General features: G+C 42.4%; 2 protein-coding genes across 2 annotated transcripts in view; both read left to right on the top strand.

Annotated features, from left to right (window-relative positions):
• The first annotated feature begins 15,351 nt into the window (after positions 1-15,351).
• The window catches only part of LOC147684790 (importin subunit alpha-5-like), a 29,422-nt gene continuing 20,800 nt past the window's right edge, over positions 15,352-23,973 (top strand). The window contains exons 1-2 of the mRNA XM_086940653.1: positions 15,352-15,400; positions 18,669-18,813. Of these exons, the coding sequence (XP_086796779.1) occupies positions 18,748-18,813 (66 nt within the window). The 5' untranslated portion in view covers positions 15,352-15,400; positions 18,669-18,747. The remainder of the gene's footprint in view (positions 15,401-18,668; positions 18,814-23,973) is intronic.
• Positions 15,382-23,973, top strand: part of LOC147684791 (importin subunit alpha-5-like) — an 86,737-nt gene continuing 78,145 nt past the window's right edge. Inside the window, exon 1 of the mRNA XM_086940652.1 lies at positions 15,382-15,400. The gene's annotated coding sequence lies outside the window, so the exon portion shown is untranslated. The remainder of the gene's footprint in view (positions 15,401-23,973) is intronic.

Here is a 23,973-nt window from a genome sequence, read left to right on the forward strand (position 1 = left end):
ACTCAAAGTTTTGAACCTTGTATGTTTAAAATAGGCGAAATCCACTGTTGTTACCAAGGTTGTCCGGGTTTATTTTTAATGAATTAGCCGACATCCAGTTGATGGTGAACTTGAGAATGTCTTGCATTCTCAAGTGAGCCGTAGGTGAATGGTCAATCTGGATCAGAATTTGAGTGTCGTCTGCATAATTATAAACCCTGCAATCCATCTGGTTTAGTGCTGCTATCAGGGGCTGCAAATAGAAGTTAAAAAGCAGAGGTGATAAAGCTGACCGCTGGGGCACTCCACATGTCAGCATGGCTGGGTTGGACACTAAATCTGCTAGTTGGACTTGCTGGAAACGTTCCCTAAGAAAGGAAGTCAGCCAGGCCAAAGCCGTGCCCTGGATCCCTAGATCCTTGATCCTCTATAATAGTCGGCCATGATCAATGGTGTCAAACGCCGCGGATAAGTTCAATAAGACCAGAGCACACAGAGTTTTCTTGTCAGCCCTGAGTCTCTGGTCATCCAGCATGGAAAGCATGGCCAATTCCATGCTGTGGTGAGCTCTGAACCAAGCCTGATTGGGTTCAAGGAGATAATTACACTCTAGGAAGCAGGTGAGAGAATGTAAAACATGCTGTTCTAGAATCTTTGCCAAAAAAGGCAGCTGAGAGATTGGCCTGAAGTTCTTTCAATTTGTAGGATCTGCACCTGGTTTCTTTAGAAGCGGAACCACCCGGGCATCCTTAAAATTAGAAGGGACAAGTCCCGTCTCCAAGGAACGATTCAAAAGGGCGAGCACTTTATCCTCCATCCCCGGCCATCCCAGCTTAAAAGTTTTAGGATGGCAGGAGTCCGCTGGAGAGCCTGATTTCACCCGTCCTACTAGGGTGGACAGAAGCTCCTTGGTAAGGGAGGACAGACTAGTCAAAAAGTTTGTTGTCTGCCTAGGGAGAGGGGAAGGAGGCTCGATTGAACAAAGAAGGTTGGGGTATGACTGATTTCTGTCATCAGATCCTTTATCTTGTCCAAGAAAAAGGTTTGAAAATCATGGCAGTCCTTTTGACTAAAGGTCGGTCTTAGCACCCTAGCTGTCCTCAAATCATTTAGGACCCTTGTGTACTGTTTCTCCCACTATTTTCCTTCCGTGCTCTCTGTGTTGCTGACCCACCACATCCAAGTTGTTGTTGCTTCTTTATAGAGCTAATGTTCCATGAAGACCATGCAAAGCAATGCAGCAAACTTTTCAACTTTGGAGAAAGCTTTAAAAGAGCTTCATTGATTGAACCTATGTTTTCTTGCTGCATAATTTTACTACATTGCTGTGCACTGATGACACACATTTATTTCTAATATTAGCAGGTTAAGTGACCTTAATTATAGCATTACAGGAAAAAAACACGCACACCCTCTCACCCCTAATGGCAATCCATCACATATTACCAGCAACACCTCTACCTGCACAAGAAGTTGTCACTTGCATAGGTGCAGTTGGGTCTGAAGCTTCAAAGCTTTCAGAGGTAAATGCTGATAAACACGCATACTGTTTCCAGGACCCCATTTCACCTCAGTGCTTTTTTTTCTTTATATGAGTTAAAGACAAACGTTGTGACACTTAGAAATCGTTCTGTTAGCATACATAAATATAAATGTGCTTTTAACGCTTAACATTCTATATAAATCATACAACACAAACTGTTACTCACATAATCTTTACCATAACTATCCTTTTGCACACTGACTCAACAAATCATCAAGGCAAACATACACTCAGACTTCCAAGAATACACTTACTCAGTCAATAACCATCACAATTCCCCAAGTGTTAGCAATTCTGCCATGCTCTCCCTCAATACAATTCAGAAAAGGGGGTGGTGATGGACAGAGTATCTGAATTAAGCAGAACACTCCAACGCAGTCAACAGATCAGGGCTTGATCCATCACCGTTTTTTAGCTCACTGCACCATCCCAGCTCAGAACCTGGCTACATGCAAATGAGTCTGTCCCTGGCCCAGTGCATCATGGGAACAGGGCAGACCAAACTACCAAGCCAATTCTTTTACTGGAAAGAAAACAAGCTTCCGGGGACCGGTTTCTGGCATTACAGCCGTCTTCGGCCCGGCTTGCTTGAATCTTGATGGTGCAGTGAGCAAGGGACTCATGTCTGAGCATACCCTTCCACGCTTATGGTGGACAAAACGATTCAGAAAAGGGGGTGGTGATGGACAGAGTATCTGAATTAAGCAGAACACTCCTACCCAGTCAACAGATCAGGGCTTGATCCATCACCGTTTTTAGCTCACTGCACCATCCCAGCTCAGAGCCTGGCTACATGCAAATCAGTCTGTCCCTGGCCCAGTGCATCATGGGAACAGGGCAGACCAAACTACCAAGCCAATTCTTTTACTGGAAAGGAAACAAGCTTCCGGGGACCAGTTTCTGGCATTACAGCCGTCTTCCACCTTCCCAAATAGTGTAATCTATTACATTTACCAATTCTTAGTTTTTTATTTAGCTTTTTATGGATGCTAAATAACCTTGGGAAAAAGCATTTATAAAGCCAATAGCTCTTCATTTGCACAGCCAAATGGGCTACCTGTTGACTTCGCTAATGCTTATTTCTCTGTTTTGCACCTGTGACTCTGAAGGCAAAAATGTAGCTGGTGTTAAATATTCCTTTATTACAAATGTAACTTAATAGGCTGTTAGAAATTGGGATCTCCAGTTGGCAGATGTATGTACCCTGTCCAAGTAGGGACCACATTCCTAGTCAGGGTGAGTCGCAACACAACCTAGGATGTAGCCTTACGTCTGGAGCGGTCGACCTCGAAGCTGGGGAACCAGGTTTGAGTCTCAGCAACGATGCTCAACATGCTTTGATTCTGGGCAAATCACTTAATCTCCCAGTGCCTAACAACCTCACACCAGGTTAAATAATAGATTATGTTTTTATGAATAAAACAAGACCAAAAGAACAAGAATCCATCCGGTAGAAGTCACAATATAAACTTTTACAAAATAAATGCAAAATATCACACTTAGAAGCAAGTAGCGTCCAAAGAGGTAATTGGTCATGCTGGACCGGGAAAAAGTCAAGAGTTCAGGCCGGCGTGATAGAGTGCGGGCCAGGTACAGAACCCACGCAGGCCCTGGAATAAAAGTAACTTGATTCTGATCGCAACAGCGAGATGTGTTGATGATCCTCAAGCAGGTGAGGTGTTGCGCCAATTTCTTCCACGCAACTGCGCTGATGCTTTTTGGTCCGTGAGCAAAGCATCGGTTTTGAGGTGCGATGGACCCGAAGGCGATGCACCATCGATCTTCTCCAAGCTGTGGTGGCGATGTGTCAGTTCATGAGCGGTGGTTACAAGTGTGATGCTGCAGTTCTAAGTGCGATGCGCCTGTCTGGTCCCGCAAAAACAGTGATGCAGCATATCTGCTCTCGCAGCAGAGGATGCATCAGTTCCACTGAAGCAAACCCCGAGCTCCACTTCCAAGGGTCCTGGAGTGGGGTGGCACCACTTGGCTGGATACATTTTCAAGCAGATGACTTACCCTGGAGGAAGGACTACACTACGCTCACTGAGTGTGCGTAGTTTGCGCAACTACGCGCTACAGAATTTCACGTAGCACAGGGCAAAAACGAGTAGCGGGCATTTTTTGCTTGCTCGCGGTCCTCAACGTCAAGTTGGGGACCGCAAGCGAGCAAAATAACATCCCGGCAAGACTTTTTCCTCATTCGCGATCAGCAACATCAAGTTGCCGATCGCGAGCGTGGAAAATTAACCTCCCGGCGAGATTCTCAACGAGGGGAAATCAGGTTTCTCATTGAGAGTGGTCATGTATGCTCGCGACCACTCACGATGCAAAACTACCAGTCCGCGTTGAGAAAGCTGCTGCTCTAGTAGAAATCTACTTGAGCTGCAGAAAACGACCGCTTGCACTGTGCAAGATTAGGTTTGCAATGATTGCACAGTGTGGACAAGCATCCGGCACTGTGCAATCGGTGCAAACAGTATTTTCCCTACCGCACTACCCAGTTCGCTTAGCTACGCATACCTTGCGTAGTGTGTAGTGCACTTCGCGTAGCTACACGTAGCACTACTACGCGAACTACGCCCAGGGTTACAGATGACCCCAACGGATGGAACAGGAGGGTTCTAAGTATTTTGTGTCCCTGAGACTCAGACAACAGAGGCAAATCAACAAGCCCTAGCAGTCACTCTGGGATCAAGTGATGTAGTTCCAGCTCTTCTCTCCCAGGCAGGGGAACAACAGACAGCAGGGCAGCTCAGCAAGGAAAGAGCAAAGCAAGGCACAGTCAGCAAAGCAGTAGTCCAGCAGAGAAGCAGTCCTTTTACCAGCACCACAGTTTTTCTCACTGGCAGTGTAGTCACAGGTAAAGAAGTGTACCCATTTGTTAGTGTCAGAGATCTAGTACTTATATCCAGTGGTGCTGTTGAAGAGGGAGGGACTTCAAAGACAGCTCAGAAGTGCATGGAGGTTCCCCCTTCCATACCTAGCCCCAGAAACACTACAGGGGAATAATCAATCCTTTATGTGCGGACAAGACCCAGCCCTTTCAGGTGCTAGTGTCAGCTCCTCTCTCTCATCCTGCCTCAGGATGACCCATAAGCACGCAGATAGTCACTAAGTCACACCTATCCTTCCTTTGTGTGTGGCTGTCTAGAGAGGATGCAGGACTCCATCTGTCACCCACTACATATGTGTATTCCAGAGACAGGCAACAGGCGCCAAATGGCTAAAGTAAGTAAATGCCATCTTTCTAAAAGTTACATTTGCGAAACTTGAATTCAAAATCCAACTTTACCATACTTTGTAATTTTAAATTGTAAGTTTAGTGATACTAATCCTGAAAGTTCTAACTTTTCCCAATTGGGAGTTACACTTAAAAGAAGTGAAAGGAAATCCCATTGTTATCCTATGAGCGAGATAGGCTTTGCAGTATTGAAAAACAAAATTTGGAGGTGTTTTTTACTATCAGGGCATGTAAGATTTAAAAGTACATGTCCTGCCTCTTAAGTACTTGGCACTCTGCCCTGTGAATAGGCAGGGCCTACCTTCAGGTGATTTACATGTACAAAAAGGGAAGGTTTAGGCCTGACAAGAGGGATACTTTGCCAGGCCAACATGGCAGTGTAAAACTCCACTGGTAGCATTTCAGTTACATGTAGTAAACTTTACTAGGAACTTACAGTAAACTAAATATGCCAATTGGGTAAAGGCCAATGTCATCATGTTGAGGGGAGAGAGCGCAATGTAGTATCGAGCCTCAGCAAGGCCCACCAGGACATATTTAATAACTTCCCCAACAAAATGAGGTCCGTTATCATTCCATAAGAGTTTGCAACCATCAAACCTGGGGAAAAATTCCTTCAACAACACCTTCGCTGTAGTAATAGCAGTATTGTCCTTCGTGGTGTACGCCTCTATCCATTTACTAAAGGCACAGACCACCACCAAGACATACTTTAGGTTGTTGCAATGCTCAAACTGAATGTGATCCATTTGCAAAACTTCAAAAGGTGCGGTTGGTGTAGCAAACCCTCCTGCAGGAGTTCGTGTCCCTTTTCCAGGATTATATTGTAAACAGATCAAACAAGACTGTACTACTCTCTTAGCTGTGGTAGCAATTTGTGGATGCTCCCAAACTTGTGTAAGCAATTTCGTTATTGCTGAAGCTCCAACATGCGCTAGCCCATGTGCCATCTGAACCATAGGTTGTACAAAGGCTGTAGGCCGTTTCCACATATCCATCTGCTTATTCCGCTAAACTATATAAATATAATTCTCTGCTAAACTAATGACCAAACATAATTACAGATCTGTTTGGGCATTATGTGCCTGTTCTAAGATGGCCGCCATTAAACCACCGGTAAACATCTTAGTCCGTTATCTAGCTCTCTGCTCGTTAGCAGCTGACAGACACCGATTATGGCGCGAAATATCGGCTATTTAAACCTAGACAGGCTCGGCTTGCCTATGCATCCTGTCGCCCGTAAGGAACGGCCGACTCGGCTAACCTATGGACCCCCATTCATGGAATTTTTCGTCTCGATGTGAGGTAAGTGAATCTGGCCTATTTTTTTAGATCCTCGCTCTTCGGAAGAGAATGCGCTTAACCGCATCTTCTCATATGTCCTCCCTGTTTGTGTTTATACCTTAGACGGCACCCTTGGCAGCCACGCGCCTCTTCTAAAATTGGAGAAACCCAGTATCCGTCCGTATTTAGGTGGCACCCTCGGCAGCTACGCGCCGCTTTCACCCTGGAAGAATTTTGTGGCCGGTCTAACGAGCCTTCAGAAAAGGTGTGTACATGCAAGGTATTGGTTAGCCGTGATCGCCTACACGCAATTTTTGCACTCTGTTGATACGCATCTCCTCTCATCCTCCATTAGGTATTTCTGTATGCTACCTATTGTACTCTACATACCTTCTGACGGATCTATACTACAAAGACTCAGTGTCTAATCTTCCTGCTATCCCCGGTGGGTATAAACCCCTAATGACTTTACCCTTATCACCATGCTAACGAGTGCCTATTTAGATACTGATTATATAACTCTATCTTAGGGAAATTGTACCTGATACCACCAAAATTATGAAAACATAGTGATCCTCCAGCTTCCTCCTCGCAGCCAATCTCTACATAGTGGAGCCTACCATTTCGAAATATAATTCTCAGGACCCAGGTAATTAAACTTTGAATCCTTGCCACTATTTATTTAAAATAAACTACCATAGACCTTGGATAATCAGAGCTCACTTTTTTACCATCTAGGAGATCTCTGGTTTCCTGAAAATACATATAAAGCATCCCTGCATTAGAATATCCTGTGAATATCATCACCAGGTAAATTGCATTATGGTAATCCTTGGACTTGAAATTAGGCTTGATCTTTTATTACTGCTATAGACCCACGCAACATCATAAATACCTAGAAAACCAGCTACCTGATAGGTTCTGTGACTTAGTATCTACTCTGGCCTTCAGGTTACCTCGCCCCTTAAAAATAAAACTAAAACTGACTGTAAACATACTTCCTACGTACTATTTGGGTTTAAAAGTTCCCTTCTCTCCAGCCAAAGAGAGTGATCCTCAACATTATAGCGTGTAGTGACTTACAATAACCTCTTTGTTCCATCTTTGGTCAATATGTGTTTCAAAATGAGTGTTTGTTATAATGTGACATATTGTTAAGTGTGTAAGAAGAAAAACTGTGTCCCTGATTGGTTACTTAGCCCTGGCCATCTAATTGCCTTTACAGACCTCACCTATTTGGGAGTCTGTTAGTGGGAGTGTTCTTAGGTAGTTGGTTACTGCACACGGTCAGAATGACAACCATGTGAAAATAATATAAATGACAAGAATCATGGTTTAAAGTAACTGCATTGGTTGAACAAATTGGATGAGAGAGATTTGTATCATGAGAAATGAATTCTTTGTTTTAGAAAAATACTAAGGCATTGTGTTTTGTTTTTAGATCATTATCATCCTCCCAGTCAACAGTCCCCAGCCCTGACGAAGGTGTGGCCCTTCGGGCCCATACACCGAAACGCGCGTCGGCTCATGTCTCAAGAAATACGGCATATCATGTTATTCTAAATAAGGGGCCGTACAATGAGTTTTTGTATGGAATAAGACTCTGTTCTATGCCACATATTTACCATCTATGTGTGACATACAACAGAATGATGGGAATGTAATGAAGAATGTGAGTGGAGTGATAGAACTTTAGGTAGAATTATTTGGTGAGAATCTGAGAGAATGAAAGTATGAATGAAGTGTGGATTGTTGCTGGGTAGGCCTTTGTAGTGAAAATGTATCTTTGTCATTTTTATCCCTTTGTAATTTCTTATGTCTGATTGTGTGATATTATGTGATATTTATGTTGGTCTAAAAAGTATATAGATGAATAAATAAAAAAACATATATTTTTGGTAAAAAAAACTCTCTCCCTTGCATATATCTGGATTGTATATATTTTGTCCGGTGCAGTGCCAACTCCTAGCTTCATCACCCCTCATATACCGGGATCCCATTTTTGGGACCATTAGATCAATTGGCGGGGTACGTGCTCTGTTCTTTACTTACTTCGTTTCCACATATCCATCTGCTTATTCCGCCAACAACCCTCATCATCCAACTCTCCTTCTTCCGACCACTGTTCACGTTCTTTTACAGAAGCAGATTTCTGTACCTCTAGTACTTCTTGTCTAGCATCATGCCAACGTTCAGTTTGTGAAAGGGTAGAGAGGCCTTCAAGGGATATATTTCATAGGAAAGATGAATTATTCAATATACTTGGGATAAAGTTAAATACCCAGTGAATCAATCAAATGATGTAATGCATACAATCAGTTTTGGAAAACACATACAGACATCTAGACATAAAAGCAACAAAGCAACAAAAGACAAGGGTGTATCAAAAAAAGGAATTTTATCAAGGATTTCATTAGGTCAGCAGTAAATCAAAAAAGCAGGTCAGGAAATGCTGATTAGAAAAGCATAGTGGCAAATAATCAATAATGCAGCAAAACCTAAAAAAGACATCTATCTCAAAAACAAGAAGTGAGTCAAACACTGTAGAGATAAGATGTAGGTCGACGTTTCGGTCTCTCTACAACATAATTATCGAGACCATCTTCAGGACTGTAGTCATAAAAACACTGCTGTAAGCTGTGCTGTAATCTGTAACATAAATATTAACAAATTACAAGTCTATTCTATTTAAAAACCATTACTCCATACACCCAAGTGACAAACCTAACTACGGAAAAACGTGACTTTTGCAAACTAGACATAGCTGACAATATGAACACATTTGGACTACAAGAATACATAACTCACTTAGAATGGACAGACACTATGTATAGAATACGAGACTAAACAATATATATCTACATTGTGACATTTGCAAAAGAACATACATCGAACAGAATTCATAATTGGTGATCAGCTTACATTATCAAGCTTATTATAGAGACCATTGAAAAGCCTATCTTTATGTTGGGGTAATGTATACCAACACATAGAGTATAATTTGCAAAATGAATAAAATCATCAAGTATTAAAGTCTTAGCTTACACATCACAAGTATGTCGCTGTCTTACTTTAAAGAAAGCCTGAAAGAATAAAGTTATAGTAGCTAGGACCGATCCATTACGTGCAGTGATTATCAATCAATGTGGATGTTTCACAAACGTACCTAGTTTAAATGGGTTACCACAATGTTGGTCTCAATTTGAAATTGCGCGTAGGACACCAAACAGATGCCTGTATAAAAAAAACCACGTGCTTAATACATATATCGTGGCAAAGAGATACAAAAATGGCACATAGTATGAAGAAATTACCCACTAGAGGAAAAACGTCCACCTGAAAGGCACGGCTCAAAGATGATTCGATTCTGGATGACAGGTGACTCAGCAAATGAAGTCTGAATACATAAGGGGAAAAACTGTCACTGTAATGTCATTCTAAAAGTTATATTGGTTGTTTCTAACCTAGATTACACCTACCTCTATAACATGGAAGGTGTGGACCATGGATCCTTTTTTTAGCGTTTAAAATATGTGCACATCAAAATGCAATCTGCAAAGAAAGGGACCTGCTTAGTCAAGTATGAGCATTGATGCACGGTTTGGAACTAAATGAAAACGCTCCAAAAGGGCATAACTACCTCGTTAGTAGACGCAGATGTCCAGTTGTAATTATTTGGCGATTTATCAGTCTCTTTGCGTGGTTTTCTGTGAAAATCAAAATATACCACAAGCTCAGTATCACGGTCTGTGGAGAGACCTAAATGAGCGATTTAACACAAGCCTCAAGTAGCGCGTGGAGCTTACCTGAAATTCGGAACACACGGGTCAAAATATATTCGACAGGAAACACGGGAAAGCCGAGTTAAACGCGAGCAGTGAACCTCCCTATTTGAAGCTTGGTTTGAAGCGCGAAGTACCTGGATTTGTAAGCGCCATCTTGGAAAGGGTAATATACGAGGCGCTTACAAATCCAGGTAATAACAGACATGCGCGTAGTCCTACTTCGCGCTTCAAACCAAGCTTCAAATAGGGAGGTTCACTGCTCGCGTTTAACTCGGCTTTCCCGTGTTTCCTGTCGAATATATTTTGACCCGTGTGTTCCGAATTTCAGGTAAGCTCCACGCGCTACTTGAGGCTTGTGTTAAATCGCTCATTTAGGTCTCTCCACAGACCGTGATACTGAGCTTGTGGTATATTTTGATTTTCACAGAAAACCACGCAAAGAGACTGATAAATCGCCAAATAATTACAACTGGACATCTGCGTCTACTAACGAGGTAGTTATGCCCTTTTGGAGCGTTTTCATTTAGTTCCAAACCGTGCATCAATGCTCATACTTGACTAAGCAGGTCCCTTTCTTTGCAGATTGCATTTTGATGTGCACATATTTTAAACGCTAAAAAAAGGATCCATGGTCCACACCTTCCATGTTATAGAGGTAGGTGTAATCTAGGTTAGAAACAACCAATATAACTTTTAGAATGACATTACAGTGACAGTTTTTCCCCTTATGTATTCAGACTTCATTTGCTGAGTCACCTGTCATCCAGAATCGAATCATCTTTGAGCCGTGCCTTTCAGGTGGACGTTTTTCCTCTAGTGGGTAATTTCTTCATACTATGTGCCATTTTTGTATCTCTTTGCCACGATATATGTATTAAGCACGTGGTTTTTTTTTATACAGGCATCTGTTTGGTGTCCTACGCGCAATTTCAAATTGAGACCAACATTGTGGTAACCCATTTAAACTAGGTACGTTTGTGAAACATCCACATTGATTGATAATCACTGCACGTAATGGATCGGTCCTAGCTACTATAACTTTATTCTTTCAGGCTTTCTTTAAAGTAAGACAGCGACATACTTGTGATGTGTAAGCTAAGACTTTAATACTTGATGATTTTATTCATTTTGCAAATTATACTCTATGTGTTGGTATACATTACCCCAACATAAAGATAGGCTTTTCAATGGTCTCTATAATAAGCTTGATAATGTAAGCTGATCACCAATTATGAATTCTGTTCGATGTATGTTCTTTTGCAAATGTCACAATGTAGATATATATTGTTTAGTCTCGTATTCTATACATAGTGTCTGTCCATTCTAAGTGAGTTATGTATTCTTGTAGTCCAAATGTGTTCATATTGTCAGCTATGTCTAGTTTGCAAAAGTCACGTTTTTCCGTAGTTAGGTTTGTCACTTGGGTGTATGGAGTAATGGTTTTTAAATAGAATAGACTTGTAATTTGTTAATATTTATGTTACAGATTACAGCACAGCTTACAGCAGTGTTTTTATGACTACAGTCCTGAAGATGGTCTCGATAATTATGTTGTAGAGAGACCGAAACGTCGACCTACATCTTATCTCTACAGTGTTTGACTCACTTCTTGTTTTTGAGATAGATGTCTTTTTTAGGTTTTGCTGCATTATTGATTATTTGCCACTATGCTTTTCTAATCAGCATTTCCTGACCTGCTTTTTTGATTTACTGCTGACCTAATGAAATCCTTGATAAAATTCCTTTTTTTGATACACCCTTGTCTTTTGTTGCTTTGTTGCTTTTATGTCTAGATGTCTGTATGTGTTTTCCAAAACTGATTGTATGCATTACATCATTTGATTGATTCACTGGGTATTTAACTTTATCCCAAGTATATTGAATAATTCATCTTTCCTATGAAATATATCCCTTGAAGGCCTCTCTACCCTTTCATTTAATTACCCAAGCCCTCAAGGGTCTAACTGGGTTCCTCACCCCCTGCTAACCAACGTTCAGTTTGTGACTTCACTACATACATGGGAGTATTGCTTCGCTGCATCGCAGTCTCATGTGCTACGTGGTCTGCAAAGGCATTACCTTGTACTACCTTATCAGTCACTTTCTTGTGTGCACTACACTTCACAATAGCTATTTTCTTTGGGTATGTTGGAGCAGGCAAAAGATTATGCAATAGTTCTCCATGCATTATTTGCATCCCGTGGGATGTAAGAAAGCCTCTTTCCTTCCAGAGCAGGCCAAAATCATGCGCCACTCCAAAAACATAGCGGCTATCTGTATAAATGTTCACACATAAATCCGTACTAAGCTCACATGCTCGTGTCAAAGCTATCAATTCAGCAGCTTGAGCCGATTTCTGTGGTATGCGAGCTGTCTCCACTACCGTGTAAATTGTAGTAATTGCATATGCAGCCGAACACCTGCACCTATTTCTCTAACTTCACGACCAAAGCTGACAGATGGATGAAAACCAACAGCCTTAAGCTAAACACAGATACGACGAAAGTAGTCATCTTCAGCAAAGACACCTTGCTTCTGGACTCCATCTGGTGACTAGACAAACTCCTATGCGCACTGAGACCCCGCATATGCAGAACCACATCCAACAGTTGTGCCTTTTCTTACCTCGATCCTACATCCTGGAATGACCTGCCACTGGACATCAGAGCCACCCCCCAGTTCTTGAATCCTGCAGGGAACTGAAGACCTTGCTCTTCAACCAGACACAGCCCTGGCTCAGCCAATAAAAGTTTCTGCTTCAGCACCAGGATACCCTCCTGGGTGAATTGTGCACTATACAAATACTCATAACTTAACAAGAAAGAAAGACGGTGTATGTGAAAGATAGGAAAACTGTTGTAAAGGGAGAAAGGGGGTAAAAAGGAAACTGCAACAGTGGGATAAAGAGACAAGAAATGTAAGGCGGTTAAAGAAAGGGGAATTAGGCAAATCAGGACTAGGCTGCCTTGGTATTCGCCAATCCTGGTATTTAGCAGCACTAGCGGAATTCTCATAAGAAAAGTTTTTGGCCATCAGCCATTTTCTCACACACTAGAATGCTGTTCAGTACCTGCCCTCTTTGGAATCTCGACCTTTCAAGAATAATGCAGTCCTTTCTCCGTCACTAGTCCAACCATTGCCTCTTACTAAAATCATATCTAAGTAGCACTGCAGTTCAGTCACTCTGTTTCTTTAACAGCAACAAAGGCCACCGTTAGCTTTTCTGCACCCGCCATCTACACCAAAAACAGTGTATCCATTTGTGGACCTTTCGATACGAAATCAATGATTTTGGATGGAAAAATGGAAGCAAGCAAGACTACAAGTGCTGAAATGCACTGATTTTCCACATGAAAGTACTGGACCAAAAGGCATGGGGCCCAGTGTGTGAAGTCAAACTAGCAACATGTATATTACGTTCCATATTTCTGCTTTCAAATAAACAATATGTTTTTCAACATCTCTTGACAAAATAAATTTCAAAAAAATAAATGAAGTTCTGCACACATTCTTTTGACTTTTTAAAAAGAGACAGCATACATTTGACGTTTATGGAGCATTATGTTTGTGTCTTAACTCTCAAATAAATTAAATGTTTTGTCAGTGAGGAATAAGATTTTAAAACTTTGCACCTGCCAAACATGTTCTTTTGCATATTTTCCCCTGCCTAGATATCCGCATGCTTATCTTTCTTCAAAAAATAGTTTCCGGCAAAAATCACTGTAATGCAAGGAGGAGGGGGGGGGAAACACAGATCCATTCTTTAATAAAAATGAGGATACCACCAGTGGCATGCAGTCTCAGGTGTGAATAGTACAGCTACCATAACAAATGCTTAGCTGTAAGTCCTCTGATACAGACATTAATGTGCGCATCGGAGTGCCAGTGGGCCACCAATGAGAACAAAAAAAAATTATATATCGGAAAAACCTAAACCACATTTCTGAGTCATGAGTCTCCTCTCTCTACCATTTGCAATCAAACCCAAAGACGAACCCCCACATTTTCCATGACTGAGGCCAGTGCTATTAAGTCAAGTCTAAAAAGGGAAAGGTTGGCACGTAAAAAGCAATCAAATTCCTAAATGTAAAAAAAAATTCTGAAATAAAATCTAAGCAAAAGAACAATTATCTTTAACAAACAGTTAAAAAAAAGTTCGCAGGAGCCTGTTTTATACATTCTCCACAAATAGCATTGGGTTGAGACACTTTCTCCTTAACACATCACATGTTAATAATGTTACCGGATGACGTCATGCCACCTTGGACAGAGTAGTCCACACTTGGTTTTCATCATAAAACGTCGTGCATTCTGGGAGTTGTAGTCTTCGTGCATATAGTTTGATCCCAGTTTAGAGGTGTCCCACAAATAACAATATTGTGTTTTTTTTTATTATTGAGCCACAGCAAGGATTTAGGTCCATGAATGAGTAGTTTTACTTTCATTTTACTCGCGTGCACCTGCCAATTCCAACAAGTGTGTGATCCGGCCGAATGAAAGAGGGCCCTTTGAATGCCACTATTAGATTTTGGAGTTAGGTGAGGGGTTTTTTTGTTCAGGGACTTGTAGTCGTAGTGCGCCCACTTTAACATCAGGACTACAAACCCCAGAGTTCTAAGAAATACCAGGACTGGCCTACCTATCAATGTATGGACCAGGGAAACCTGGCAGCTGTGCTTTTACACATGCCCCTACACCTGCCATAGGCGTTCACCGACATACATCCCTGTCCCACGACCTTCCATCCACCAATCAAAGAAAGCCAGGGCAGGCTATGTGTCCTCATATCGTGTGTGACCTCTCAACCCTGTCCTAGCTTTGTAGCCGACAGTATTTTGCATACTGGGGGGTGTAGTTCAGTTTACATCACCATGAGTGTGGATTTAGAAAACTCAGCCTGCAAACTGACGTTGAGTGAAAACCCAGGAGTGGCTCAAGGTGTCACGGATGAAATGCGGTCCTTTAGCAGCTTAACTATATAAATACCACGGCTACTTGGGTCATTTAGCAGTTTAACCGTTTAAATACTATAGTTGCCTGGTACTTTTAGCCCAGCTGGTTCAAAATAAAGGAAACACAAGACAACAACTTCGAGATGATAATACAAGCCAAAGAACGTCTGGAAACATGGCGTCAAAGTGGCTTGAAGCCCATCCATTGGGTCATGTGGTCAAACCGACGAAAAAGCTAAAATACTTATAAATTAACAACTCTGCTGCATTCTGAGCCTTCGCATCACAGGAGACCACAGTATTTGGTACCCAAATATGATCACTGTTTTCCCTTTTATCCGGACTCTAAAGTGTGTGCAGGGCTGGGCCCCATAAAGCTGAGAACTGATGCTTCATTTCTGTGCGAACAAGTATGAGTGGAAGCCATTGCCCCAGAGGCCACACTCTGGCCTCCCATTGGCTGTCACGTAGCAGTGAAACAAACCTGTAGCCCCGCCTCTTCACGACATATAAACGTATGGCGAAAAACAGACGTCACTTGTTCGTTTGTCACTGTCAGGTGTTCCCGGGCTAGTGTGCTTGAAGGGCCGTTAGATGGACGGTGAAGCCTGATTGTGTGGGTTTGATTTTAAAGGGGTTTGTTTCTGCGTCTCCCCCTCTTATTCGAGGCCATGACTTGATCTGTTTTATTTGCTAACTCTGATTGTCTGTGTTTGTGCTTTGTTTGGGTGTTTGTTGCTAAAAGTTTTAAAAGTGCCCAGTATTTATGATCGGGATCCCCACTAGCACGTGTGCTTGTGGAGGCTAGGGGGGTGTTTTTCCTTTGTGCCGGTGCAGTCACTGGATGGCCAGAGGGGTCGGGAGGCCTCTTTCTTGGGAAGTCCGGGTGATTTTAGTTCATGGGAGAGTTTTTATAGGTTTGTGCATGTTTTCCTGGAGATACACATGATTACTGTCTGTTAAGGCGCGCCCTTCTGGGTGTTGTGTTCAAGGGTGTAGCTAGAAAAATAAATTACCCCAACTTTGAAGCATACCACAAATGGCTCTAGGAAGCAGGGGAGGCAGGCGAACCGGAAGCTGCTCAGGAGGCTGCTTTTCCTGATGGATTTTTGAAATTCTTTACCTTTCCTTATTTTTGCCATTCTTCTAGTCCCTGTTTTACTTCCTTTCTGTAATCTTTACGTCCATCCTTCTGTCTTTCTTTTTCCTTCCTATTTCACCCATCCTCTTTCCTCCTTGCCATTCCACTGTCCACGCTGCTTTCCTTCTCCTCCATTTTACCCGTTTTCGTTCCATGATCACTCTTTTCTAAAAAAAAAAAAATGATATACATATCATTCAACATCCGTTATTTCACTCATCCCTTCATCATCCATCTCGGCGTCCCTTTCTATCCTTCTCAGCCCTCGCCCTTCTCCACACCCATACCTCTATTCTCCTCCCCAGCCATCTCTACAATAATCTCTTTCCACCCTTCTAACATCCCTTCCAACTCTCCCCCCCTTCTTTCCATTACAAGAGGTCGTGCTTATGAGTTTCTTGCAGACCAGTCTCCAATCCTAGTCTAAGGAGCCATAAACACCTTTCCATGCTTTCTATTACACAGAATTGTCCAGTGACGTCCATCCCGCTGAGGGTTAATTAGTCCCCAGGTTTGGTATATAGTGTGGTCCTAAGTGCTAGCGGTGCATTGGTTTTCCAATGTGTTTGAGGCAAATCTATTTCAGAGGTTTTTGCTTTGCATGCTGGGACTTGCAGTTCTGATTCTACAATGTGACAGACCACAAATCCCAAAATGCAAACCAATAGCTGGTGTGGCTTAATTAGTTACTCAAGGACTGCTGTAGGTTGAGAGCTTACCCTTTCCTAAGAGGAGGTTCTTGAGTGGAACTCTTGGGTGATGGTGTTTCCTGGAGGCGGGTGGTGGTGCATGGGAAGAAATGTTCATGTATACTCCTTGGGGTCGAACGTGAAGTGGGCAGTCCCCTTGAGAGGTTACTTGGCTATTTTGGGAATAAACTACCTTTTTTAATAGGGACAACAGCAGTTTTAGCTTTGACTCGGATTGGCAAATGTACTTGGAAACCGCTTTGGCATTGTTTGTTACATGTTTGCAGTGGTGCGAAGGGGTGACAGTCTATGAAAGTACTGTTTTTATGGGGAAATAGTGTACGGTTAACTGGCGTGTGTTTTTTGGTGGGAGATGATGAATGGATTTGATAGGCGACATCTATGCCAGCCAATGAACGTCACTTGGATGCAACTTTTCAATGCCTGAACTTTGCTTTTGTATACCATTGTGACCAAGCCAATTGGATCAATTTAAAATGAACCAAAACTACAGCTCCCACAATGCACGGGGTTACTGTGTTTTGGTGTGGAGGTTATACTGTCCCATGAGTGCATAAAGTGGACTGTAAGTCCTCCTTTAGGGAATCCTGGAAAAGGAAGTGGGGTGTGTGATTGACAAGGGCTTGAACCATATTTATTGTGTATTAACTCTATGTAAATTAATAGGTTTTATTTTGTCTGAAGGTTATTGCATGCTTTATTTGGGTGGGGAAGTTTGTTTAGTTTTGATTGGTGATCTTCTGGGAGTGGGCTGACTTCTCTCCCACCAGGTGGTTGCAGGTCCCCTGGTGTCTTCTATTTGGGTGGAGTCTGTACTCCAAGTAATGTAGGAAACTCTGATTGTAGTGGATGTAGCAACCATGCTTCAGTAAGGAAGGGGGTTAAGCAAGAGGCTCGTGTTTTATTAAAATGGCTACTACTCCAAGACCTTGGAGTTGTCTGCACTGCTCCCACAAGGACTTCAGCAGATGGGGGTGGGGTTTTTGTTTCTGCTTGTGATGTCTGTCTGGGTTGGCTGGAGGAGGACACTCTCCACAAGAGGAGCATCTCTGCGTAGCAGGTGCCTAGAGAAGCATTAACGTAAGGCTTGGTCTGGGTGAGTTGCACATGGACTGGGGGAAACTTTAGTTCTACATTTCCCTGGGAATCTCTGGCGAGTGCAAGTCTCAGTCCTCACTGGGAGGGAGCAGTTTCTCCTGGAGGATTTGTGAATGGAGAGCTTTTCATGGAGCTTTCTTTGGGGTTCAACTTGTGGTGCAGCAGGTTATCCCTTTGGGGTCCCCAGTACTTGGCAGTGGGTATATAGTATTTTACATTTTTAATTTACATGTGTAGGGGTCCACAGCAGCTTTTCTTGGGCTCTGATGGCTGATCTTGGAAATTCAGTGTGCGTTTTGGTTACATTTGTGACTTGGTGATTGTCTGTCTGAGTGTGTATGTATATATGTATATATATATATATATATATATATAGTAGGTAACTGGGCTGTGCTCTTGGTTGGGAGGGGTGAATGGACTTGGTTGGGAATGTATCGTATGACAAGATGACTCCATGCCAACAGAAAATTGTTCTTAAATATAATTTTTAATGGGGTGTAGGTCCAGTTGGCTCAATTAAAATGAACCACATTTTAAACTCCAGTTACCTGGACTAGGAAGAGGTTTGTAAATCTAAAAGGAAGGAAGAAATTCCTTATGGAGAGTGACTGGGCTTACATAAGCAAATTGACTTGTGTCCTGCCCGTGTTGTAGCAAACTCAACTTGAGACCTCTCGCAAGGACTGGAATGAGTAAGAATAACGAGGGGGCAATAGGCTGTCTAGGCAAACCCCAGTTTACATCTTGATGGCTATATCTCTGGTATGAATGTTTAAACCAATAATCAGTACTTTAATTCATAACATAAGTAAAGCTTTGATTTGAGTGGTATTATCTCCTGCTGATGCTCTAATGGTCTAGTCTTTCTTACAAACGACGTTTGCTTCCTTTGTAGTTGCACTTACTTTAAATCCCTCTTCTGTTTTTCCCTGTAGTAGATTTACCACTTATTGATATACAGCTCCCTGCTACATTTTAAAACAAGGCTGAGTTCTGCTTCGCTTAAGCTTTAAGATGCCGACCACAAACGAAACCGAGGAGCGTCAGAAGAAGTACAAGAACAAAGGCAAGGATACTAGTGTAAGTACACCAGAGATATGCGCGCAAATTTGCTCGAGGCTTAGCTACATTTCTGTAGAGTATAGCATATTTGAGTGACTCTATAATTATGGGTGGTAAATTTACTTTGTGTTCTCTCCAAATCCTTGTTGATATTTTGAGTCTGGTTCTCTAGCATCACATTGGTCAAACATTGTTGCATTGAGGTCGAGCTCCTGTGGTTTGCATCCTTTCAGATAGCTACTCCTCTTAAATATCACCACCATCCATGGGTGACTTGATTTAAAGGTCATATTGTGTCAATGTTCATAGCCCGGTTTGAAATCTGAGGTCTAGCATGAAGTCTCTATTTTCAGACTAACACGAATCCTTTGATCATTTTGGGTTGTATTTAGTTGTTTCTAAAGCCAAAGGACGTGTGTCTAAAAGCTATTAGCGAGACAACCTGATTTAATTTTTGGTGTTTGCAGTCCTTTTATACATGTAATTGTGGCATTCATACTATTAATGAGTGGATCTACTTATTTTTAACCCGTTTGCAATGATGTCCTCTAGCACTAAAGTTAAAATTTGTTTGTCTGGTGGTACCCATGAAACCAATTCCAGTATTTACATATGCTCGCCATTAAAGCTCAAGCATTGTATGTTTGCAAAGTTCAAGTGTCTACATCCTGGCTGCTTATATGGATGACAAACTATCCTGTTCTTTGAGCCTTGTGTGTGCATTGCAGGATATCTCCCATGCAAATGAGGGACCATATAGCTGCCTTAAAGATTACTTCAACATGCAAATCACATTGTTTTATCTTTCTAGGGATCACTTTAAACATAACCCTCTTGGTCTTTCCTGCTTGAGTTTAATCAGTCTTCTGGTCTGCTCTCTGCCCAAGTCTCCAATAAAGTTCATAACCTGCACAACAAATCCACAGGAACCAAGAGTCTACCTTTTGATGCTTGTAGCTTGGGTAGTAAGGATCTAAACAGAATTTTGTTTTTGGCTGAAGGAAGTTCTGAAAAATTGTATTGATTTGTTAACTTGCCCTCCTGTGATTACCTAGGTTTTTAAAATCTGAAACGCCACCTCTCGCAAAATTTCAGCTGAATGTTTGATTTATTCAATGTTAACTGAAGCATGCCTATTTCGTCAAAGGCTGCTAGCGGATTTGTTTGCTCAAGAGGCTTCTAGGAGACAACTGTTCAGTGCAGATATCTGTGTTTTGGGTATCGGATCTGACACAGTGATGTGTGCTCTGGGTTCTAGCAGTCCATCTTTGTTCCAACCTTATTGGAAAAAGTGGTTACTCTGGTCGTATTCAAGTCTATAACATCAGGAGAAAAATATTGTTGCTTTACCAGGGTAGTCGGGGGTGCTAAACGGTGCTATGGCATTTTGGTTGAATGATCTGAAGGCATTGCTCATTGGGTGCTTACTTTATGGGATTAAAGTCCAATAAAAGGTCAGATGGTGGTCCATTTACTTTGTAAAACAATGGGTTGATGCTATGGGGGATAAAAGGTTTTAGTATTATAGGAAGAATGGCGCTCAGCTTAATAATGTTGGTGTTTGTGATTGAAACATCAGGTATGGTGCTAATTGGGAAGGGGAAAACCTCATAACCCCTTTTGTGTAGAACATCCTACAACAGTCATTTATCCAATTTCCGTGCGCACATAAATATTTACAACCTATTATAAGAAGTGTCTTTGAGCAAAACTAAGTCTGAATCTGAAACGTATCCGCAAATTGTTTTAGACACATACTCGTGTTCATCCAAATGCCTAGTCTACTGCCGCTGCTTTGATGATCTAACGTCATGAACCTCTGACCTACGTGTCTACTGGCGTGACTCATATTGCACACTGTTAAAATTTCAAGAGCAACCCGGTCTCGACGGACTTGTTTTGACCCAGCAGAGTTGTGCCGGGTTGAAATTATCACCGGCAGTATGATCACTCCTCTCTAGTCATCCACTGGACAGTTTACAATTCAGATCTCGTACAGCACCACCATTTTTATCCATAACCTCGCCTGTACCCTACAGGGTTGGAATTATCACTGGTTGAGGGATTACTCTATGCTTTGGCTCTTCCATACAGCCCCGAAGACTCAGGAAACAACTGTTTCTCCGACTAAACATGTGTCGGCTGGCTGCGCTGTACAAACTGTATTAAAGAACGAAAGACCTCAACCAAGAATTCTGTTCTGTTTTGCTCAGACACTTCGTATAATATGTTGTAAATATTTATGTGTGCATGGGAATTGGATAAATACTTTGTAAAACAACCCTATAAATGACCATGATGTTTGCATGGGGACACACACAACCAGGCCTTGTAGTGGCTTAACTAAGTTGAAGCATATCGAAAGTAGACTGGCATGTATTGCCAGAATGGAATTGCTGTGAGGGTGAACACAGCAGAATCCTCTGAAGACTAAGAGTTGCATCTGAAATTAACTTGGACACCAACTACTCCAGAGATGTAAGGAATTTCAGCAGCAGAGAATTCATAACCCAGCTTTGAGGATTGAAGTTAAGCCTTTAAACCATACAGGCTGAGGTGTTAAAACCAGATACAGGAGATGTTCAACCTGCATTGGAATATTACTGGTGGTGCTTCCATCAAACATGCCATACAGAGTAACAATTAGATGAAAAACATACTGGGAATAAGGTGTTCATCCTGCAGTCTCCTATGAAAAGACAGAGGACAATTACAAACCTTGAGGGATGTATAGAATAGAAAATGCACAACTTTTTAATGTGTTTATTTTAATTTTCTTAATTTTACAAACCACTAAAACTTCAACAGGTATATATTGTGTGTGAGACAGGTTCAGCATCACATTCAATAGTCATGGCCGCCTATACAATCCAAGGTACTCATATAGTAGCTCTTCCTACTCTACTCTTCTCCCACTCAGTTTTGGGGGTGGTTCCAGCACTCCATGTATTCTGAGGGCCTGCACTATGTTGCCAAGCTATTGTGAGTCTTGCATGGTGGGTTGTTTCATCTGTCTCATATCCTACTTTTCCAAGCTGTAGTATCTTAGCCACAGCTGCCAAACCTTTCGTAACTTCTTGGGACACCCTCTTGCAGCGTCTATCGTTTTTTCAGCCCCCATGTAGAGATCCACGTTAGCCCACCATTCCGCCATGGTAGGCATGTCTGCCCTTCCCCAGTATTTTGCAAAGTCCTGTTTTGCTGCTATAAGGCCCAAGTTACTTAACAGGAGTTTGTACCTGGGTACATCAATGTCCGTGGGTGTACCCAGGAGGATATACTTAGGATCTATTAGGATCTGGGTTTCTAGTATAATATTCAGCTCTTGTATTCTACGTGACCAATATCTATTTAACAATGTGCATTTCCATAGGGTGTGTATGTAGGAACCACGATCTGTTCTACAGCGTAGACTATCTGGTGTCTCTACAATGTCCATTGTGTAGAGTCGTTCTCTGTCATAGTAAACCCTATGCAGGGTCTTCAACTGTACCAGTTGTAGCCTGAGCTTAATTGTAACCTCCCTCTGGTGCATCAGTGCTACTTCCCAGTCAATATCCTCTAGTGGGCTTGTTTCCTCCCATCTGCTTTTAAGGGTTATCAGGGTATAATGTTTATCATGGTCTTGTATGTCCCGAAGACTGCCTTGGACAACCCCTTCCTGCAATGGTCTCACTTCCAGTGTCGTGTATTTGGGGATGCCTGCAAGGTCAGGGTTTTGTGTTCTCCAAGCATGCTGTAGCTGTATATATTTGTATCGTTGTGTTTGACAGACTGTATTCTGCTTGCAGGTATGCAAAAGTAAGTAGGTCCCCGTTCAGTATTATATCTCCTAGCATCGGTATCCCTACTGTGTCCCAGTTTCTACAACCCTGTAGTTTTGCCAGCTTTCAGAGCCTTTTGCCTTCACACATCAGTGTAGACTTGGTTAGTTTTTTTGTCCCCATCCATTTGCCTTTCCACTGCTCTCCAGGCCTCAATTGTCCTCTGTTGCTGGGAGTAACCCTCTCGCTCCCCCATATAGGTAGCAAAGATAGGAGTGTTTTTAAAATTGTAGCCTTCCCAGGGCATTGCTCTATTTATCTTGTTTAGGTGTGTAGCCTGATAATAGGCTAGAATATCAGACAGAGCTATACCTCCGTTATATTGACGGTGTAGTAATGTTTGCAGTGCCACTCGTGTCCCCATCTTTCAAGAAAGTACGTACCTAGTCACTTATTGCCTTGAATACCATTTCTGAAATCTTGCAGCATATGTTCTGAAGTACGTATAAGTTTGGGAAGCGTGGCCATTTTATACATGGCCACCTTCCCCAGCAGCATCATAGGGAGACGTTTCCTCCTGAATTCAGCTAGAACACGCTTAATGTTGTGCGTGAGGCAGTCTATTGTATTTGTGGAGATGTATAAACCTAGCTATTTAAAGCCGCCTTTGGTAATATGTAGACGCTCTGGTATTGCGCTTGGGTCTATGGGGCCTCCCACTGGGTAGAGACTTGATTGCTCCCAATTGATATAGTACCCTGCATGTTAGCCATAGTCTTTTACTAACTGTAACGTCCATGTGAGTGTCGTGCCCGGGTTGGTATCATAAAGCCGGATATCCTCTTCATATAAGGATTCACTCCACTCTTAGATTGCCATTGTCATCTTGGAAGCCCTTTAAGTCTGGATTAGTTCTAATCTGGCATGACAAAGGCTCCAGAACCAGTGCAAATGGCAGGGGGGCAACACTGTCTACTTCCCCCAAGCCCCCCCCCCCCCACCCGTTGGATAGGCAAGTCTGCTGATTTGACCCATTGACTCTCTCCTGTGCTCTGGGGTTCGTATATAAATGCTCCACCCATGCCCAGAATTCTGGTCCGAACCTCACCAGGACCTGCCAATGGACTGTTAAAGGCCTTCTCTGCATCAAAGGAGAGGAGCAGCTGTGAGGTAGGCCTGTCTTTGACTGTGTCTAGCCAATCTGCACAAGACGTGTGGCTCGTCCAGGCATAAAGCCAGTCTGGTCTTGGTGAACCAGCGAGGTAATTACTGGTAGAAGCCTCGCCGCCTATATAGAGGCGAATATCTTGGTTTCAACATTCAGTAGGAAGATGGGACGATAGGAACTGCATTTTTCTGGGGATTTACCTAATTTCGGTATAAATGCCACTGTGGCCTGTCGAAGATCTGGCGG

This window comes from Lissotriton vulgaris, chromosome 10 (genome assembly GCF_964263255.1).
Source record: "Lissotriton vulgaris chromosome 10, aLisVul1.2, whole genome shotgun sequence".
Taxonomy (NCBI): domain Eukaryota; kingdom Metazoa; phylum Chordata; class Amphibia; order Caudata; family Salamandridae; genus Lissotriton; species Lissotriton vulgaris.